At 32.2% G+C, this 20,110-nt stretch overlaps 1 protein-coding gene across 9 annotated transcripts in view; it reads right to left on the bottom strand.

Moving 5' to 3' along the window:
• The window catches only part of VTI1A (vesicle transport through interaction with t-SNAREs 1A), a 417,207-nt gene that overhangs the window by 333,696 nt on the left and 63,401 nt on the right, over nucleotides 1–20,110 (bottom strand). For 6 of the 9 annotated variants that reach the window (XM_069099005.1, XM_069099000.1, XM_069099007.1 and 3 more), the window contains exons 4-5: nucleotides 8,282–8,359; nucleotides 1,801–1,821 (exon numbers count right to left, since the gene is read on the bottom strand). In XM_069099005.1, the coding sequence (XP_068955106.1) occupies nucleotides 1,801–1,821; nucleotides 8,282–8,359 (99 nt within the window). The remainder of the gene's footprint in view (nucleotides 1–1,800; nucleotides 1,822–8,281; nucleotides 8,360–20,110) is intronic. The other 3 variants (XM_069099008.1, XM_069099003.1, XM_069099001.1) reach the window with 1 other exon arrangement.

Here is a 20,110-nt window from a genome sequence, read left to right as displayed (position 1 = left end):
AAAAGCCTGATACATTCATAGCAAAGTAAGCTAAAAGTATATTTCACAGGATAGAACTCCATTAGTTGAATGATCTAATTCTATTTCCAATAACAATTACATTAGTTTCCATTTTCCAAAAACATGCACTGAAGAACCATTAACCTGGAAAACTTACTGCCGACATAAACAAAAGAAGAACTGTAAGTTGAGATACAGTAAAATATCTTTATTTTTTAAGCAAATGTAACATATTCAACTTTCTAATCTAATATATAAAATGCACACAATTCATCTTAACAAATATAGGGCTTTTGGAGAAAATACTGACCTTTTAAAGGTTACTGATTTACAACATGACATATTTCAGTAAACATATTCCTGATTCAAATTTGGAGGAAATAGCTTTACCTATTTTCCTTATATTGATTAAAGCTTTGAGGTCTAACAATTCTATTAACATTTGAAAACTCAAGCTCTAACATATTTTTTAATGCTACCTTCATGTAAATGTAGTCCTACAATGTCCCATGGGAGTATGAATACTTACAGAAAAATATTGTCCTATGGGAGAAGTAGGTTTAAATGAATCATCCACTGTCTCTTATAATCTTATTATATGTCAGGACTTGGTTTACACAATCTACTTAATATAGTCATCTGCTTATGTGTAAGGAATAGAAAAAGGACATAGCAATAAGATAAGAAAATCTGCCTACATTTCTTCTCCACTTTTTCCTTCAAGGTATTGTTTATTAATGAAAATGCATCAATAATGCACCTGGTTAGGAAGAGTTGGTGAAAATCACTATTAGCCATAAGTCCCCAAATCAGTATTAACATAGCCTAGAAAATGCTGAAATATTCCTAAACAGCACAAAACCATCATAGCAAGAACTTCCTCCTCATGGATGTTAAGCTGCACACAAGATAGTTTTGGCTGCCCTTGTTACAATATATAATTTAAAATTAATTTTAAAACTATATTATTAGCTATTGTTTCAACCCAAAACTGATGGTGGCAAAGATCAATCATGCTTCATCAAAATCATAGTAATTGTTATCATATATCATATATCCCTGGAAGAATATAAAATCCCTCACTGCTATGGAGAAGACATGAGAAACAGTGCTGTAAATATTTTCTGAGTCTCAAATAAATTTGGAGTGTTGGCCAACTGTACTCTAAAACAGAACATCATACTCCTAGAAATAAGGACATTTGATGCTCTTTTCCTATAAAATAGATATTGTTTAACAATGACTAAAGGTATTATTGATAAAACTAGGAACCTGGGCACATTGACCAGTAGTGCATTTATAATACAGACATATTTCCCTGAAGAGAATTGTAGATTAGAAGGATCTCTTATTACATTTAACAATATCAAGGTAGAGGAAAGGATTTTTCTTTTTTTTAAGTAGTAAGAGGCTAATTAGAATATTATGAAGATATTTGCCCAACCAACCACTTTCAGAAAAACAATAGATGTAGTTAGTTTTCACAACTTAGCCAATTTTATATTTCACAGATGACGCAGGTACAGCTTTAATCACTTTTATCAATCATCCCTTTTCCTGCTTTGAATATGCCTAGATTTCCACTGTGCCACCAAACAATATTAATAACTATGGTAGTTATTCTTAAATAGATAGCTATTGAGGAAAGGCATAAAGTGAAGAATGGTTTTAAGCAATATAATCAATACTTGTGCTTTGTCAATTTCCCTGTAACACTGAACCAAGAGATCTACTTGAGATTTAGAAACTCAGCTTTATGAGAAAGCCAGACAACAACAACAAAAGCTAGAAAGTACTCACCTCTTCACGTAATTTTATCAACTGCAACATGAACGCACCAAAAAAAAAAAGATAAAAAGGAAAGAAATGGCAGGAAAGAAAGATCAGTTATATGACAGGATACAGAATTAACATTGACAATTTATCTGTTTACATGTTTAGCATTTAAAAATCACAGACAAACACATTAAAAGAACCTAAACATAGACTACACGCAGAGTTTTTTGAACGAATAAAGATCACTTTCTCACACTGTCACATTAAACAAAGAGAATAGTGTGAAATTCTCTTTTAAAGTACATCTAAGACACCATCATGAAATAAAGGGGAATGACTTCATAGAAGTCTATATTATAAAGAAAAAAAAAACAAGTTTACTGTTCCTCTCTTCTAAGAATGTACCACTGAAGAGGTTTTGTTATATACAAGTTTTTAGGATGTTTCTCTATTTGAGGTCTTGACAAATGATTTCTATTTTTAACAACAAATGAAACAGATTATTAGTTTATACTATTTCACAGTTAATAACTGATACATCAAAGAACTACATATTAGCTACAAAATATGTTTCCCTGTTCTATTAGGATGGAATTTAATTTTCTTTAAGAAATGAACAAACTATGCAAGGAAAGAGAATGCTTATTTAGGCCATAAGACATTTAAAACAAGATATTTGACATTAGAAATAAATGTAATCATTAGCATTGATTTTTTAAAAAAAAATTTCTGAGACTGCTGCAAATGAACTCAATATTTTGATTTTAAAGCATCATCAAATTTCAATCTAAGTACTTTTGCAAATATAGCTAATTCCATACAATAAGTATTTTGTACTTATTTATATTTCAGAATCTTTTCAGTGAAGTCAAAATAAAATCAAGTTCTTGTCATAACTGCGAAATTGGTAAATTCAATGACACTTTGGTCATTTAATTTTTTTTACATTTAAATACAACATACAAAGTTGCTTAATTATTTACAAAGTAGAAAATAAATGCCCAAGTATCTGACTTATCCATTTTGATATGTTTCTTTGACAAAGTCCTAAATCATTGTAAATGTTAGTGAACTGTTGAGCTGATTGCCATTTTTTCCTACCATGAAACAGACACATCATAGACTATAAAGGACACAACTGCTACAAGACTGAAGTTTACATTCTCACTTCTTTCTCCATTTAATTTACAACCTGTGATTTCAAAACGCACACAAATCCAACACATCAGTCATTAAGTAAATCTAATTATTAAATCTATCTATTTATTAAAAGATAAATCTTACATAATCAATCAAATTAGATCATTTCAAGAGCAAAAGTAGAACTAGTTTGCCAAAATTCTCTCAAAAACAACACGCACTACCTAAACATGATTCTCTCAATGCCAAAAGCTGATTTTGGATACCAAGTCAATGAACCCACAAAATTATTCCAATTCTTTATTTTATAAGATTAATTTTCAAATGACAAAGAAGAAATATATAAGACTATATGAAATCCTTTCATAAAACAGTGGAGCAAGAATCTATTATATAAAAATGCCTGGTGAATTTATTTTTTAAGAAAATTCACTGCTCTTTCTTCATAATGGACAAGTGGTTATAATTACACTCAACTAGCAAGCTCGCTGGCTCAGTAACCACCCAGAATGTAAGATTAAAGCTTCTAATCATTTCATAAGAAAATAAACTACTTTTTACCCAAGAAGTTAAATTTTAAACTCAAGTACCTGGCCTATCATAAATTGGTCTCTCTTTTCCTTTTTTCTCACCCTAAAAAAAAAGGCAAACATTAATTTGCTTCAGACAGAGCTGATTTGGGAGTAGATCACACAGCTATCTTTTCTTTCTGGGGTCACCATTCTTCAGTTGACTATGATACTTAAAGGGCCAAAGTTTAAAACTACTCTTCTGCAATAGAGACCATTTGGGGCATACCACCCTGCCATAATCAATGAGTGTTTAAAAATGCTCCCCATTTGTTTTTTCAATAGTTTCCAAACAAAAAATGTTCTATCTTGTTTGTGCTGCATGGCTGGTTTTAAGCTTTGCACGGGATTTGCTGCTAAGCTAGGTAATGCAAAGGGTTTTTTTTTTGGGGGGGGGGGTCTTTTTAAAATTTAGGCTGAGAGCTATTCATTCAAATTAACAAAAGATGGTTAAATTTTTTATAATTAACAATTAGACTAGCCCCAAACCTAATAAATTTATTTTTACTGAGTTCATCATTTGCTCAATTGTGAATGTATTTAAAGTGCATACAGCCATCATTTTAGGTTATGATAATTGACATTTCTTTTTGAAACAAAGATTTTTTTTTCAATGCAGAATTTGATACAAGAGGTAATCTGTTCCTTTGTAGGCCGAAAAAATCTGGTTTACACTGGTTTGAACCAGTGGAATCTCTTGTGGTTAAGCCTTCTGCTGTGACTAAAATCAAAACTGCGCCTCAGAGCATGTGAGTCTGTGCGCGCACACGCTTCTGTGTGTATGTGTGTGTGTGTGTGTGTGTGTGTACGTGTAAGGTGCATCACGTGACAGAGGAAACTACCGAATTTTTTTAAAGCTGATAACGGGACTGCCGTCTCTGTCCGCATACAGATAACGAATAAATGCTGAACTCTATTAAACGCCCTTTACACATTATCGTGGGTCGAACACACAATTTTCTGAACTTATGATGACAGTCTATTTATTTTGCTATAAACCCTCAGCACGTAACGAACAGATTTGTGTCTGGTAATGATCTGCTCTGCCAGGGCTATATGAAATGATACCGACCTTCTTTAGATCTTGGGGAATTAAATTGACCGACTTCACCCCCTGGTCTGGAGCTGAAGTTTAACACACTTTATGCACAGCAAGTCCAAATCAGAACTTAAGAGAACCTTGTAGTTAAGAAATTAAGTAATCATATCTCAGCAAAATATTGGTTTGCCACAAATATTTCAGCAAGTATTTGTAAATATGCTACTCTTCATTTAATTTTGAACACATTTAGGATTGTCTTGGATTCACTATTATCAATGTATTTTGCATATGAAAAATAAAAGAATAATCTAGTTCAAATGGTAAAAGTTGGACTCCTATAACTGTCCTATCATCATACTTTCATACAAAAAGACACCGACTGAACCTTGCAATTTCTTTTTTGGGTGTGGGAATGGTCCTTACTAAACTGAAATAATTTGTATATATTAAAATGAAGATACTGTTCTAAGTAAGTATTTGTATATCTAAGAATTCAACTCTTGTAAGGCACTAATAAATGCTGCCAGTCAGGATGGCAAATATGATTTGAAAATAATAGACTAATAATGCTTAACACAACATTTCTGGGAAAGCTGATAATTTGAACGCAATTCTAACATGCAGAGTAGATAGTTTTGTTTCTCCTTTGTAAATCAGAAATGAGCCCCATCTGATTGTACTCACTGGATTTGAATCAGGAATGAATTAATTTGTACAAAGCAAAGTAATTACTTTATTAAAACAGCATGGAGTCAAATGAAGTAGTGTAATAGTATGAAGGACATCAAAGATAAAATTTTTTAATTCTTAATTTATGAAATTTTGGCATACTTTAGTAAGGGGAGCAGCTGTAATTTTTACATACCTAAAAGCAAATCCATATATTTCTAGTTAATTAGCTGATTATAAACCTATACATTATTATAAAAGTTTTAGGTACCAAGTCATCTCATTGTAAAGTTCTGAAAGAGTAAGAAGGAATGGTCACTGTATTTGGAGTCTTCTGAATACTCAAAGGAGTCACTCTAAGACATATTACTACAAAGACAAAAATTAAGCAGTTGGTCTCCAGTTAGCTTATTTTATTTACCATATTTTCCATTTTTAATATTCAATTTTATTATTTTTTCTTGTCTGAAATTTTTTTTAAATGTGATTGTTAAAATGCAAAACCTTAAGTCAACAGCATGATGTTAGGTTAACTACCTCACCTTGTTCACATCTAAGTGTTTATCTAAATTAAATAAGAGGTTCAATCTAAGCATTGGAAATGACAAAGATCAGATTATATATTTCTTAATCAATTATCTGAAAATAAACTTATTTTAGACAGGAAGAACAATGTATATTTAATTCTAATATACATCTATTTTTTCAATCACTGATGTATGAGACTTTATATTCGGTGCCAAGTTAAAGCCTTTGCTTTTAAAAAAAATAGCTCTCCTTTTTATTCTAGAATCTGAATACTGAATGATGCACAAGAAAGTGGTCACACTTGGTTGTGGATGAGATGGGGGTTGGGGGGCGCGGTATGAATATCTCCCTCTAGAATAATTATTTCATAAATGCCAGGTTCAATGATTTCCTCCATTACCTGGGGAAAAGTGTGATTTGGAAGCAAAATACCCCAAAAAGTTGAGTGGGGGGGGGGGGAGTGGTCTATTACACCTAACTCCAGTTCTAAACTGAAAAGTTCACAAAAGTCACAATCTAACAGCTACATGTACTTATGACTATAATTTTATCCTGCTGTATTTATTGAAGTGACAGTTCCCTTACAACTGAACTTCAGGTTTTCCAAGCACTCTCAGAGTTGTAAGCCTGCTTTATCTGAGTCCAGGAGAAAACTCTGCATAATCACTTTAAAGTGACAGGATTATAATTTGAACTATTCTGAAAATATGAATGCACCCTATTTTTGTGGAATATTTTTCTCTAGGCATTAAAAAAAATCAGGCTTACAGATATATGAGGCAAATGTTTGAGGCATATAAAATGTCCATGGAGAGAAGAGAACATGTTAAAAATGGGATCACTGTCACAGTACTACAACATCTCTCACAAAGAAAGAATCTGCACCAGGCAGAAACTCCCCCTACTCTATTTCTTCTACATTAAGCAGTAGTTTCAAATGAGGGGATGATCTATAGCTTTTAAAAGAGTTGACATGGGAAATATGCATTCAATCATTTGGGAGGTTTAAAGGCAAGATAATGCTTTTGTTGTAGCAAAAATAGAAATAAAATCATGATAAATTAAATACTTATGAACAAACTAAACCTTCTTTAACAACACAAAAAGAGAATATTCTCTTCTCATCCTTACACATTATTTAATCTATTATGAGTAAACCCCCCTTATCATAAGTCCCCTTTTATGTCTGATGTACTCACCACTTTTTTTTTCCTTAGGTATTCTCACATTTCAGTCAAGGGCCTGAAATCCCAAGTCATATCTTAACATGTTTACATGTCTGAACCCATGCTGATAACATCTAAATATTAGGGGGGTTGAGAGAAATGGAGAAAGAAGAATCTATATACAAAGCAAATATATCTAGCTTGGTGATTCTTCCCTTTGAAAAAAATCTTATTCACACATGCAAAGTCTCTATACTTAATGAATTCTAATACAATATTGGAATAGATAAATAGATACCAACATCATGCAGGTGTGTACCATTCTCTAATATATCTACTCAGTAGAATGTAATGGAAATATGCAACTTTAATAGAATAAATTATTACGAGGCAATATGCAAGTTTACTCAAGAGGTCTTTCATGTACATTTTAATTTGGTCAAAGTAAAGCTCTTTACAATATTTGTCAAATTAATGTTAATAAATATGCTCAGGCTCTGTACTGTTTATTTCTTTTGGAATGTCAAAGATACTAGAACCACTTCAGAAATTTTTTGCAGATAACCTCTGCATTTAGGTTCCTTAATTTTTTTAAGTCACGCATTTAACCTACTCTAACTAACTACATTTACTTAGTTTAATGAAGGCTACAGTTTTAATTCAGAAAACAGAAAGCAAGAATTTGATTAGAGTGGTACATTTAGGGCAACATTTAGGCCCCAGTTGGAACTGACAGTCAAACTATATGACCCAGTTAAAAGAAATTGTGCTTTCTTTTAGACTATTCTGATGCTCTACAGTGACATCATAAATTTTCGAAGAGGCATTTGTCATGAAAATCATTTCCATACGAATACACTCTCTATGACAATGTTCTGATTTCTCTTGTAGTGTTGCACTTAAAATCTGGATTTTGGTAAATTTATTATTATTTTTTAAAAGTGCCAAATAATAAGATGGCTAGTCTTCTGATGAATTCTGAAAGCTTACTCTCATTTCTTTGGCCTGTAAGTGTTGACTTAATTATAATGCCTTATTATCAAAGCTGTATTATGTACTTTTTTATTTCTTTTACTTGTGTTTGAGGTGAAGACCTTTTCTTTGTCTGCAAACAGTGTGTTTCAAGTTATTCTTTAAGTACTAAATAATAAAGAAAAGAGAAGAAAAGATTTTTTTAAAGATAGCAGACAGTGATCACAAGGTAAAGGGTTAAATGTAAGATCTCCAAGAAACATTTTGAAGTTGATTAAGACTCCAGCTTTGCATTAAACAGTATCACTTCCACATGAGTTGTTGCTAATGCTGTTAAGGAGCAGCTTGAGAAGCCCAGTGTGCCACTGACCTCCTTCACCCTCCAGCCACCCACCGGGGTTTCCTGATTAGCATTCTACCTGGTTCTCGGAGGAATTCCCATCATCCCCTAGGAGCTCATTCCGTACTTCGTCACTGTAGGCGATCCGTGACCTTTTCTGTAAAACAAAACAAAACAAAAAGACAGAGAGAAGCGTTAGGAAGTAAAGGCGCCGAAGCATTATTGGTATCAAGGCTGATCATCTTAAACCTCGGGAGCCCCCTAATGGATACCTATTTGCTAAAATCTGCAAGTCAAAGTTATTGAAAGTTCTTGAACTTGAGAATTTCGGTGAAAATCATCTGGGAAAAAAAAAACTTGCCAACAATTAAACAATATGTTGCAAATACAGTGTAATATACTTCACTGTCATGAATGGAATTAAAAGAAGTTGTATACTATCAATTACCTATCTTTAAAATAAGGCCATTAAGTTGAAGTAAACATTAGTTATCTGAGGGGGTAAAAGTGACCTGGTTGTGATCAAGGCAAAGATATGTATGAGTCTTTAGTAGTCTAGAAGGAGATGGAGTGTAAGATTTATGTCTCTTCCATTATAGACTACTATTATAATACCATATTCTATTCCCTGAAAGTTGTAAAATCAATCAAGACTGTAACGTTATTAAACAGAAGAGGGAATTTTCAAACACTTCCCATTTGAAAACATGTTTTACAGCATAGTTTAAAACTGACTTGTGCATGTGTATCTCTAGGTCTTCGGTTTGTGATGGTCTAAGAAAAAAGGATAAAAAAAACAGCGTAAGGTAAAATGTTTTTCATGAATCAGATTGTTGTTCATGTAAAGCACAAAACAGGTTAAAAATTTAATAATCTCAATAAGTTAAAACTATACTCAGGCAATTTTTCAGATCATGATGGGTACTTTTTTTATAATCAAGTTCTGTTTTTTCTCAAATAAAAACACTTTTGAAAATGCTAGGAAATCATGACAAGTGGTTAAAGAGGAATGACGTATTCATTGATATCCTCAACATCATTTTTCTAGCATAGTTGCCTCATTACCCTTTCTCCTTCTGAAATGACTAAGCAAAGACATAAGTAAAAAAAGGACTAGGAAACAGTGGGTCACCTGACTTCTGCAATAGCTACTTCCTTCCCCAATATATTCCTCCCTTTGGAATTATAGCTACTAATTCCCTACCTGCTGAAGCATGTGCTGGAAAAATCAGTATTTTTTATAACTAAATGTAGATTGGCTAGTCTGGTTACACTAACAGGTAAATTGAAATAAACAAAAATATACAAAATGATAACTGAAATTAATTAAATAATGCCACTTCTCTTTTTTGGTAGAATGGATAATCAATATACTTTAAAGAAAGAATCATAGCATGTTAGAGCTGGATGGAATCTGAGAAAGCATATACTCTAATTCCCCTCACTTCATGTAAGAGGAAACTAGTGACTCTACAGAGATTAAATAACTTGTCCAAGTTCTGAAAGTCAAAGGTAGAACCAGGAATAAACACTTGTCTTGACTTCAAACCCAGTACTCTATAATACCACACATATATATATATATATATATATATGTATATATATACTTAAGGATATATAGATTCTGCAGATTTTTCATAATGCAGAAAGTGATGGTGGCTTTAAAGACATATTTTTAACCTATAAACAATCAAAAAATCAAGTAAAATAGATATTATACATTGGCAAATGATAAAAGTTTTCAACAACATGACTGAATACAAGAGGAGAAACTGAGGCTGAGAATTTAAGCCTTGGGTCAATGAAGAAGGAAACTGAGTCATTTAATGTACAGATTGCACCTGATTACCATTATCAAATAGCATTCTTTTCTTGTTCCCATTCACTGAATTATTTCTTGTCTAGTCATGTCTATTGATTTAATATTGAATCATGTTGAAATTAAAGCTGATGTAGAAGGACAGAGCACATCAGGGACCTACTACAATATTTAAGTCATGCCAAATCTTTCTTTTGCCCATTTGGAGATCTCAGCCACAGCAGTTTCAAACTAGCTAAGCAAAAAGTATTCTACAGCATTAAAGGAAATGAGAACCTTTAAACAGGCTGTGGTATCAGAGCTGCTGTTTTAATTATTCATTTCATCACTATAGGGGACTAAAACATTCCACAGTATGCAAGAATATCATCTGGAGATTGTTTTTGTTTTTCTCTTTTTTCACCCAAAAGCCAACAAATTGGCATAGATTGTTCAATTATATTATTGTCATATTTTTATTTGATATACTTCAAAAAGGAGAGGAAATTACAAGTGTATAGCAATAACTATCCAATCTTGTTTTGGTTACCATCCATTTCTTCATCTGAAGACCAGGACTTGAGATGCTTATGCTCAACAGCAGTTTAGTAAGCTGGTCTGGGATAATTTTTTCTCAAATTTAGGGTATGTTTATCCAAAAATCTCATTCTTTTGTAATTTGGAAGGCAAAAAGAAGGATTTTTGATGGCTCTGGGTAATATAATTGATTTTTTTTAAAGATGCAGAACCTGCAAATGGTCCTCTCATATCACTTTATTTTTTTAAATTTTATTTTAACTGTGTAAAGCACAAATCACTTCAAATATTAGAAAGAGCTCTTTATGGAAATAGCTCAACACAGGCCATAAAAAAGTTAAATATTTAGGCTTAAGAGGTTTTTTTTAGAAATAAAAAAGCCCACATATTATTACTTATAAATACTATCTTTGGGTGCCTCTATTTTCCTCCTCATAATGATTTTGAAAAATTTAAAAATGAAAACATTATCTTTGTAATTGTTTGATTACTGAAGAAAAAAGGACAAAATTTTAGACTACAGGATTACAAGATTAATCGAATACAAAAGAGCAAATACTTTTGAATGATACATTACTTGACTAGGGGTCTTCCTCTCCCCCCACACCCATAGCAACTGGTTTGATTTTTTACTAATTAAAAAAAAAAACTAAGAAAACTTTGCCATATACTACAGAGTATGTCAATATTCATGATTCAAAATGATTGAAAATGAATTATCTACTATAATTAGATAATCCTAACTAAAATATTTTTACTTTTCTATCAACTGTATATAAATTTGTACTTTAGCCAAATGCAAGCATGAGAATTTGAGCTGGAAATGTCACACACTCAGCTCCAGTTTGAAGGAACCCAATTCATAATGCATTTTATAAATAGTTAATGACTTCTATACATAAGCTAACCAGGCAAATCAAGAAATTGTCAACATTTTTAGTCTTAGTTGTCAGTTACCACTGTCTGCTGGCGCTTCATATGTGAGCTTCTGGAGAAGAGAGAAGCTCTATGCAGTTTGTAATCCAGGGAAATTTCTGGACTATGCCATATGGGTTGAAAAGCTCCAAATGACAATATTTTTCCATAAAGATTTGTTAAATACCACAGCTTCTTCTCACATTCAGTTGTGTGTTTGTGTGAAATTGTGTTATCCATTCCATCAGGACACCTACAATGGCACTCACTGAAAATCTCTAGGTTACATGCAGGCCTAGAAAGACAGAGGACAATTAAAGTACTGGTTATCTTTTGTAAGAAGTTAGAGGCACAAAGTTTCTCTAGAGACTACAAAAATGAGCCTGTGGTTGCAAGGGTAAATTTCAGATTCAAGGCAGTTCTCACTTGGTATATGAACGAGATTTTTGCATACTGATTGGTTGATTTTCTTAAAGCCAAGTTCAAACAGATACACTTGCTCAGTTCTGTCTGGCAATTTGGCTTGAAACAATCTGTCTACTTGACCCGAGCCTTAACATTTCCCAACTGAACTGAATATGTTCATGGACAGGCACTGCTAAATTAGAAACAAAATGAATTAACTTAGCTTAAACTAATTAAGAACTGTGATCTGCTGTACCACCTCCTGTATGATTCTACATGTGAAGTAGGGTACATGTAACCAGACTGAGGATTTGACAATCTACCACTAATATAAGCATAACAATGAAGTTGGTTTATTACTAAAGCATATGAGAAGTTAATTTCCATGGCGTGCACATGGCAAAGCAATTGCTTAAATTGCCTCACCTGGGAATTTAATACAATGTTATCATCAGACCAGCCACATTGTAAATAGATTTATAATGCTTTCCATGTGCTGTGCTATGTTGCATATGAATTAAGTAATGATCTGGTATTACAATAAAATCAGCTAGTCCCCACACCTGGCAGACAGGATATTTTGCTAAATTAATACCTATACAGCTACATCAGAAAGGAAGAGAGCAGAAACCATCTTCATAGCATACAACTATAGCTTTATGTGGCAAGACAAATAAGTTATAACTGTAGAAAAAGGTGCCCCAGCTATTTATAAACATTTGGGTCTCAGAATTTCACCTCCACTCTCATCCCATTTGGTCTAGTTTTCCTTGCTCTCTACTTTAATTATTCATCAATATTTTGCCACATTCACAAACATTACTGATGTCTTTTATTATTGTTTTTGTTATTTGTCATACAAATAATGGATATGAAATACCGCATGATTTTTATACCCTAAGAAGTTTTCCCAGGTACTAATCAAACAGCTTTATAGAAAAAGAAAGGCTTATGAATTTTTCCATATCTAAAAAAATAAGGCAATCAATCTATACTTTCCTATTGCTTTTTGTCATGTTTTTTTAGCCTACATATATTTAGCAATGTGCAAGGCTTATTATGCATTTATATGCAATCAGTTTTGCTCTATGTATTATAATTAATACTTCTGGATACCTTTGTCAAGTCCTGTACATCTACAACAATAATATTTATCACTAACTACTACATATTACCCAGTTTTACCAAAATACTATCATGCTGCTGAGATGGTATTTTCTCAGATACATTTAATTTGAGATTAAATTCTGACTTTAGTTCACAAGCACCCATTTCTAATTTCACTTCTACTCTCCCAGCCTCAACACCTTCTCCACCTATAGGATCTTAAAATTATTATTAAGGCATGAAATGTAACTTTTACATATTGACAGCAAGTAGTAAGATGGTATTTTTAAAATTAATTTTTATTCTTGCTGTAACACAACAACCATTGAATGATTTTCTACTCAAACCAATTTAAGGTTAAAATATATTAACACATACATGAAGTAAAGACAAAATAAATTACTGGACAAATGGTATTTTGTTGTTAACACATAAACACATCTTCAATTTATCCTATCCAGGATGACAAATAATGTATTAAGATGATATAATTTGAATTTGGATCTCAAATATCCCAACTCCAGCATCATAAAAAGAAAAAAGAAAGAGAATGTCAACAGAATCAATTTCATTTTCTAGATATTTTGTAACTCTTTGGTGTATTAACTTTAAATTCTTTTTTAACTTAAATACATCGGAAAATAACTACAAACATATATAATTTAAAACTTAAGATTAACATGTTATATATGTGTGTTATATGTGTGTGCACATGTATATATCTATCACAAATATCAAAAGCAGCAATATATTGTTAAGAAGTAAAGGCAGGGAAAAAAAGACCAGGAAAATTAAACCACAGACCAAATGTTTATGAATTCTTGTTCTGTTTGTATAATAAGCATTAGATAATTAAACCAATCTACAATGAAATACTTAGAAATTTCCAATATGGTCATTTGGTTAAAGTAAATGTCCATGCCATTCTAATCAAGTGTGAGTCTTCAAATATAGAAATAACTATTGCTATATAGTACACCAAAAGGTTTTATATAGCCTTTGTGCCATGATGCTAGAAACTCTGGTCATGTACAACAATAGAATGACCAAATCAAACTTTTAATGGTAAATGATAATACAAAATAAGTGGAGGGAAGTCATCCTGCTGAGTAAGTGCCAATCTGTTTCTCCTAAGCAATCATCCCTCTAAGCATGGCTTACTTTTGCTCAAGGGAGAGCTTAGAGTTAAAGGTCAAGCTCATTCCCTTGAAACTATACATACCACATGTTGGTGAACACTACAGCTTAATAAAGAAAAACAACAACCAAGTTCTATGCATGGCCAATGGACCATGTTCATGTCACCTAGATGGCTAATATTAACACACCCTGCTAGCCTGCCTTCTGGTATGGTAGGGAAAACAGGTCACCTGTAAGAAAATTGTAACTCATTGTATCTTGGCATGCATTAACAGAAGGAGATATCTGATTTAAAAGGCCACAGACCCGAATTCATTTGGGGAAAAGGAGCCAAACTTAGGATTTTTTCCTTTTTCTACATACTCCTTTTTATTGCCATATAATGTATTATTATTATATGGGTTTCTAACTTTTTAATGGCATAAATGTTTACATTTTATAACTATTAACATATAGATAAATAAATACATCATGCATCTTTATTCCTTTTTACTACTTAATAGAAAATAACATATTTTATAGATACTTATTTTCTATATGGTAATGGATATATATGTGCATAAATGCAATACATATGGACTAATAGTTATAAAAATATTTCACAGGTACAGGAGTGAAGAATTTTATGTTGAGAACCTAGACTGTCTCACTGCTACATCATTTCGTGATCTGCAAAATGGGACAGTCAGGAAATCATGACACTGAGTGCCTTCATTTCCCCCTTAGTGCTTCTAAGTTTAAATGTAAAATTGCAGGTTCATATTTCAAGCAACAAAAAAGTGAGTATTACTGTACTTCTGACTAAGATATACATTTGATTCTGTTTTAAGCAGAAAGTATGACTGTGGCTATACTCAGATTAGCTTGCCAGGAAATCACTATATTTGTCCATGAGGAAACCATACAGTTTCTAACGTTTTGGATAATATAGCACACAACAGAAATGAATTAACCCTGTCAAGTGATACTTAATTGTGAAATAATAAATAATTTTATTGATTGTACTTTAGTAAAAATATCTGAAAGTTTAATATTGAATATACTATACACTGGAAATGAGAATTTTCCCACATATGTGTATATGCTACTCAGGAGATGTTTTATTCATAACTGAAGAGGACAGCATGAATAAAATGTAAATTAATATAATTATGGAGTAACACATATAACCTATTAGCAGAAATAAAAGGCTTTATTTGCCTGGCTGGAGGTTACAATGAAGGGCGATTCCTTCAATTCAATCAACAAGCATTTATTAAGCACCTATTTTATTCCTAAATAACATTCTCTAATCTGGCCACAATCTTGCTTCTAAAGACTTAGAGATGCCTTAACCTAAGAGTCTCCTGGCTTATTTGAATCTTTCCTATTGGAGGACCAAAGACTATTATAGAGAAAATTTTCATTTTAGAGAAGGGAAGACTGAGGCCCAGACAGATGCAGTGAACTTGCCCAGGGACATAGAGCTAAGGTAACAAGGTAAAGCAGGTAACAAAGTGCAGCTGAGACAGCAACTAGATCACACTGAGGCCCAGGTGACATTTTATCATTCCTTTCCTATATCCACAGTACTCCATGATATTTTTGTGAAATGGTTCACTCTATAATGCATTTAATAAGTTATATCATATTAACTTCACATAGGAAAAGTGATCATCAAAATGATTATGTTGCTGGTGAATTATACCTAAAAAGCAATATTTACTTGCATAAATATCATAAATGCTTGTTGGGGGTGAGAGTTTTTATTTCATAAAAGGCTTAATCTTATAGAGCAGGTCATAACCAGACCTCTGGTTTTAACTAGTTACTTCTGGAAATCAACCTTTTCAGACTATAGAGCTACCTAGCCATCTGAAAGGGTTGCTCACCTATTACTAAGCAGCATCAGCGTGCATGAAGCATAACATCTTTAAGATCTAATATACTGGAAAATATCCTGGAAATAGTATAAAAACTGTTCTTGAAGTATATCCAGTAGAGTCACATTATTGGTGAGACAAGGGTTTAAAAATGTGGTTGGAGCATTCAAATCTTAAACCTAGATTATGTCAAATTCCAGGCAATATGGCATATTGTAGGCATCCTACTTTCACATGTTATTTGCCTTTTAATGGTTTAGTCCAAAGCCATAAAACTGCAATATAACAAACTAATTTACTGTTTCTCCTAAGCAATTATCCACCTAAACATGGCTTACTTTTGCTCAAGGGATTGCTTAGAATTAAAGGCCAAGCTTATTCCCTTGAAACTGTACCTATCACAAGTTGGTGAATTTGGGGAGGAGTATATTTGGCATTTGAAGCTTATATCTAAATATGTCTGACAGCAGTCTATATAACATAATAAAGAGAATTCAAATTAGCTGTGTCATACATGATTTCTAGGATTAATGTTCTTCAAAGATGATCCTTAATTTTCAGCTGATCAAAATTAAATCCTGTTGATCTAGTGCTTGAAAATATATTACACATGTATCTTGCCTTGTTATTTGGTGAAATCCAAAAAGGTTTTCCATTCGAATCTTGTGATTTGACTTTATCAATACTAATTTAATAGAGTTTCTACAAATCTTGAACAAAGCTGACAAAGTGGATATCACAGAGGAAAGACGTGTTTCAACTAAAGATTGGATACAATGGAATCTTGAGATCCTTACTACTCTGAGATTCATGATCCTGAATTTTGCCATTTAAAAAGAGCCAGTGGAGCTTAAGCAAAGCAAGAGTTGAAAAAATACAGATATTACATAATTTGATATAATATGAGGCTCTGTACTAGTGCTTACCATGATACAGTCACATCAACTATGGTTTTAAATTAAACACAAAATTTTCAAGAATATTTTTTACCATTTCACTCAAAAACACTTCAATAAAATAATGGTTTTTTTCATCCAAAGTGAATTATTGTACCATCTTTAAGAAATCTATGCATTATTTAGAATCAAAACAAAATCAAGTATGTTTCAGTGAGAAATAGATTGGTTATGCGAGGTAGCAAAATCATTTCTACATTGCAATTAGAATAATTTTAGACCTGCAGAATTAAAAAAATTAGTTTTTTATGATAAAATAGCACATTATAATAAAATAATATTCATAGTATTTTATATTTTAAAATATATTCTACATTATCCTTTTATGTCCAGTGGGGAGAAGTTAATTTAGAAATAATTCACAATATTTTTTCTAATTTTCCTTAAATAAAATAATTTAATTTTTCGATTAGAGTTCTCTTTTTAAACTAATCTTAGGCTATTATTTCAGTATTTAAAAGCCCAGAATATTCCTTAAATAGAATTATAACCTTATAGCTAGTGAAAAGAATTATTATCATAGAGTGAATAAAACATATTGGAAGAAAAGAAATGAAAATTTAAAAAACTGTAGTGCTTAAAGTCTATTTTCTTTGTTTCTATTGTCAAACGTTATTTTAGCTGACTATTACACAAAACTAAAACTTTTTTCTGATATTACCTAAAATTCTGCATTTTAAAATAATATTTTTATAATTAGCATGAATTAATCTCCTCTCTTTATATTCAATCTGTTTCTCTGGCCCCTTTTAACTAAAAATCTGAAAAGAATTTTTTCCCAAAAATTTGACCTCATTCTGATACCTCTTCAACCCCATATCTTTGGTACTTAATGACTTCAGTTGTATCTTAAAAAGATGAAGTGAAATATAACATGTTATTATAGATAACACCTTCTGTATTTTTATGTCATTTTGAATTGATATATATGTTTGCAAAATGGCTTATAAAATGTTCAAGATTTAGCTCTACATTCATGTATGAATGAAAGAATAGGCTACAATTTGTAGATGACAAAAACAGAGGTATTAATGCCTTATGCCATGGAAAAGCTAAACTAAATCCCTCATATTTCCTAGAAATTGCAATGAAGAGTAGTCTCAGTTTCTTTTCTTATGACCTTTTTCTATTGTGCATTTCAACCAGGTTATTATACACAAATTATATTTGTGGAATAACTTCCACAAAAGTTTCATCAACACCTTGAGAGATATACAGAGGAGTTTGCAGGGGCAAAGTCCTGACTCTTCATCTTAGAGAAGAAAAGTGACCCCTTCAACTCTATCCCAGACAACTCTAAAAGCCACAGAAGAGGCATTGGCTCAAGCTACAACCTTTTTCAGAATAGCTGTAAGTTAGACTAGAAGGAGAATTTCCTTAACAAAAGCCAATATACCCTGAGAAAATTTTTAAGCAACAAACTGCTGTCTGTCTTTATAAGTCAATATGGCATTTCCTTTTAATTTCAAATGGAAGCATCTCTCATATCAGCAATCTTATTGTTCTTATAGGTTAGATATTCCCATTTGTTATTAGAAAGAAGCTACTAGACAATCATCTCAAACAAGCTGGTGTGTATACATATTTCTCCTTTGTTTGATTTGTGGACCTGAGGAATATGGATTACCTCTGTTATCTGCACGAACAAGCTCTGCTCCAGTCCTGGCATTCAGTCAGCTTTGATCTTGGGGACCCCAAATTGTACCGTTAGGCAACAGAGAGCACCTATCTAGATTGAACTGTCATACAAATAGATTTTTGTCAGCCACTCAATTTGTATTGGGGAGCATGCCAACAAAAACAAAACTCGGCAATTTAAAACAACAAAACAGTGCCTGTGCTGACAGGAACAAATTACTACATTCCAAATGAATAAGAATTACTGTAGATCACAGATTCTGCATATGAACACTCCACCAAAAAGTAGGGGAAAATCACTCTCTGAAGTGGTTCTATATATCCGCTATGTTTGTGGGATAACCTAAACAAGGCAAATCGAATGCTTACTACAAATAAACACAAAAAGAAGATGCAAAATACAACTAAAATGACTTAAATATTACCAATGGCTATTAGCAGGACACAATAACAGTGGGACCTTATTAAAGTTCCACTTCAAAATTCTACAACTGGCCAAAGTGGGTCACTGTAAGCCACATTCCTAAAAACTTCAAGAGTGATTCATGAACCCTTTGAAGGGTCAGTGTCCTGGAGAGCCCGATGTTACTGTCCCTTTGGGGAACAGAGGTCAAACTACTGTCACAATTTCTGCTTCTGGGGGGTGGAAGCCCCAGGACTTGGACCATGCTCGTTTATCTTGTGCTTCCATGCAAAAGACGCACCTTTAAAAGAAAATAGATTTTGCTGCAACAAGGCCATTGTGATGCTACTAATTTTATTCTACATCATATCCTCTTTGGGAAAATCTTTTAAAAGAATTGATCTGTTTTCGTTTGGTGACAGTACTAGATGTCAGTATTTAAAAGGTGATTTTTTTTTTCTCCTCCTGTGTTTGGAAATTCAAATGGAGTAAGGTAATTACACTTTGGAAAGGTGGGGAATCACTTAACCTGTCATTGTCTAAAATATTTTAAATTTGTTTTCATACTATTTTGGCATGAATGTAATTTTAATCCCTTCAAAGTCACATAAGACAAATTTCCATTCTGAAAGCTATATAGTTATTATTCTTTTACTGAAATAAGATCCTGGATTTCTAGAAGCACAAACAAATGTCCAAGAAGTAACAGGATTTGCAAATTCAGCATTATTGCTTCACTAAAGGATAAAAAGGAAAATAATTAGGTATGAAGGACAAAACCTCAATAGAGCCCAAGTAATTTTACTAATTAGGAACAGAATCAGTAATTCAAATGCAAATATTTAAGTTTTGAGTATGAGTTATCTACAGCAAAGTTGTATAATATGAATTAAATAGCAGCATAGTTGTATAATTTGAATTAAATAGTTTGCATAGTATTTGTGACAAAGTCATAGAGAAATTTTAGAAGGATGATTATGACATAGTGGAAAGAATATTGGATTTGAAGTAAAAACAAAACAAAACAAAAATCTTAGGTGTGAATCCCAAATCTATTATCTCCTTACTATCTGACTGAAGACAAGGCATTTCAAACCAAGTCAACAAGAATTTATCAAGCATCTATTACATGCCAGGTAAAGTGTTG

The sequence above is a fragment of the Petaurus breviceps genome, unplaced genomic scaffold (assembly GCF_028583685.1).
Source record: "Petaurus breviceps papuanus isolate PSGF00001 unplaced genomic scaffold, PetGlider_PUasm1.0 37, whole genome shotgun sequence".
NCBI lineage: Eukaryota > Metazoa > Chordata > Mammalia > Diprotodontia > Petauridae > Petaurus > Petaurus breviceps.
Note: the sequence above shows the minus strand (reverse complement) of the source record. Positions and strands in the feature narration are given on the sequence as shown.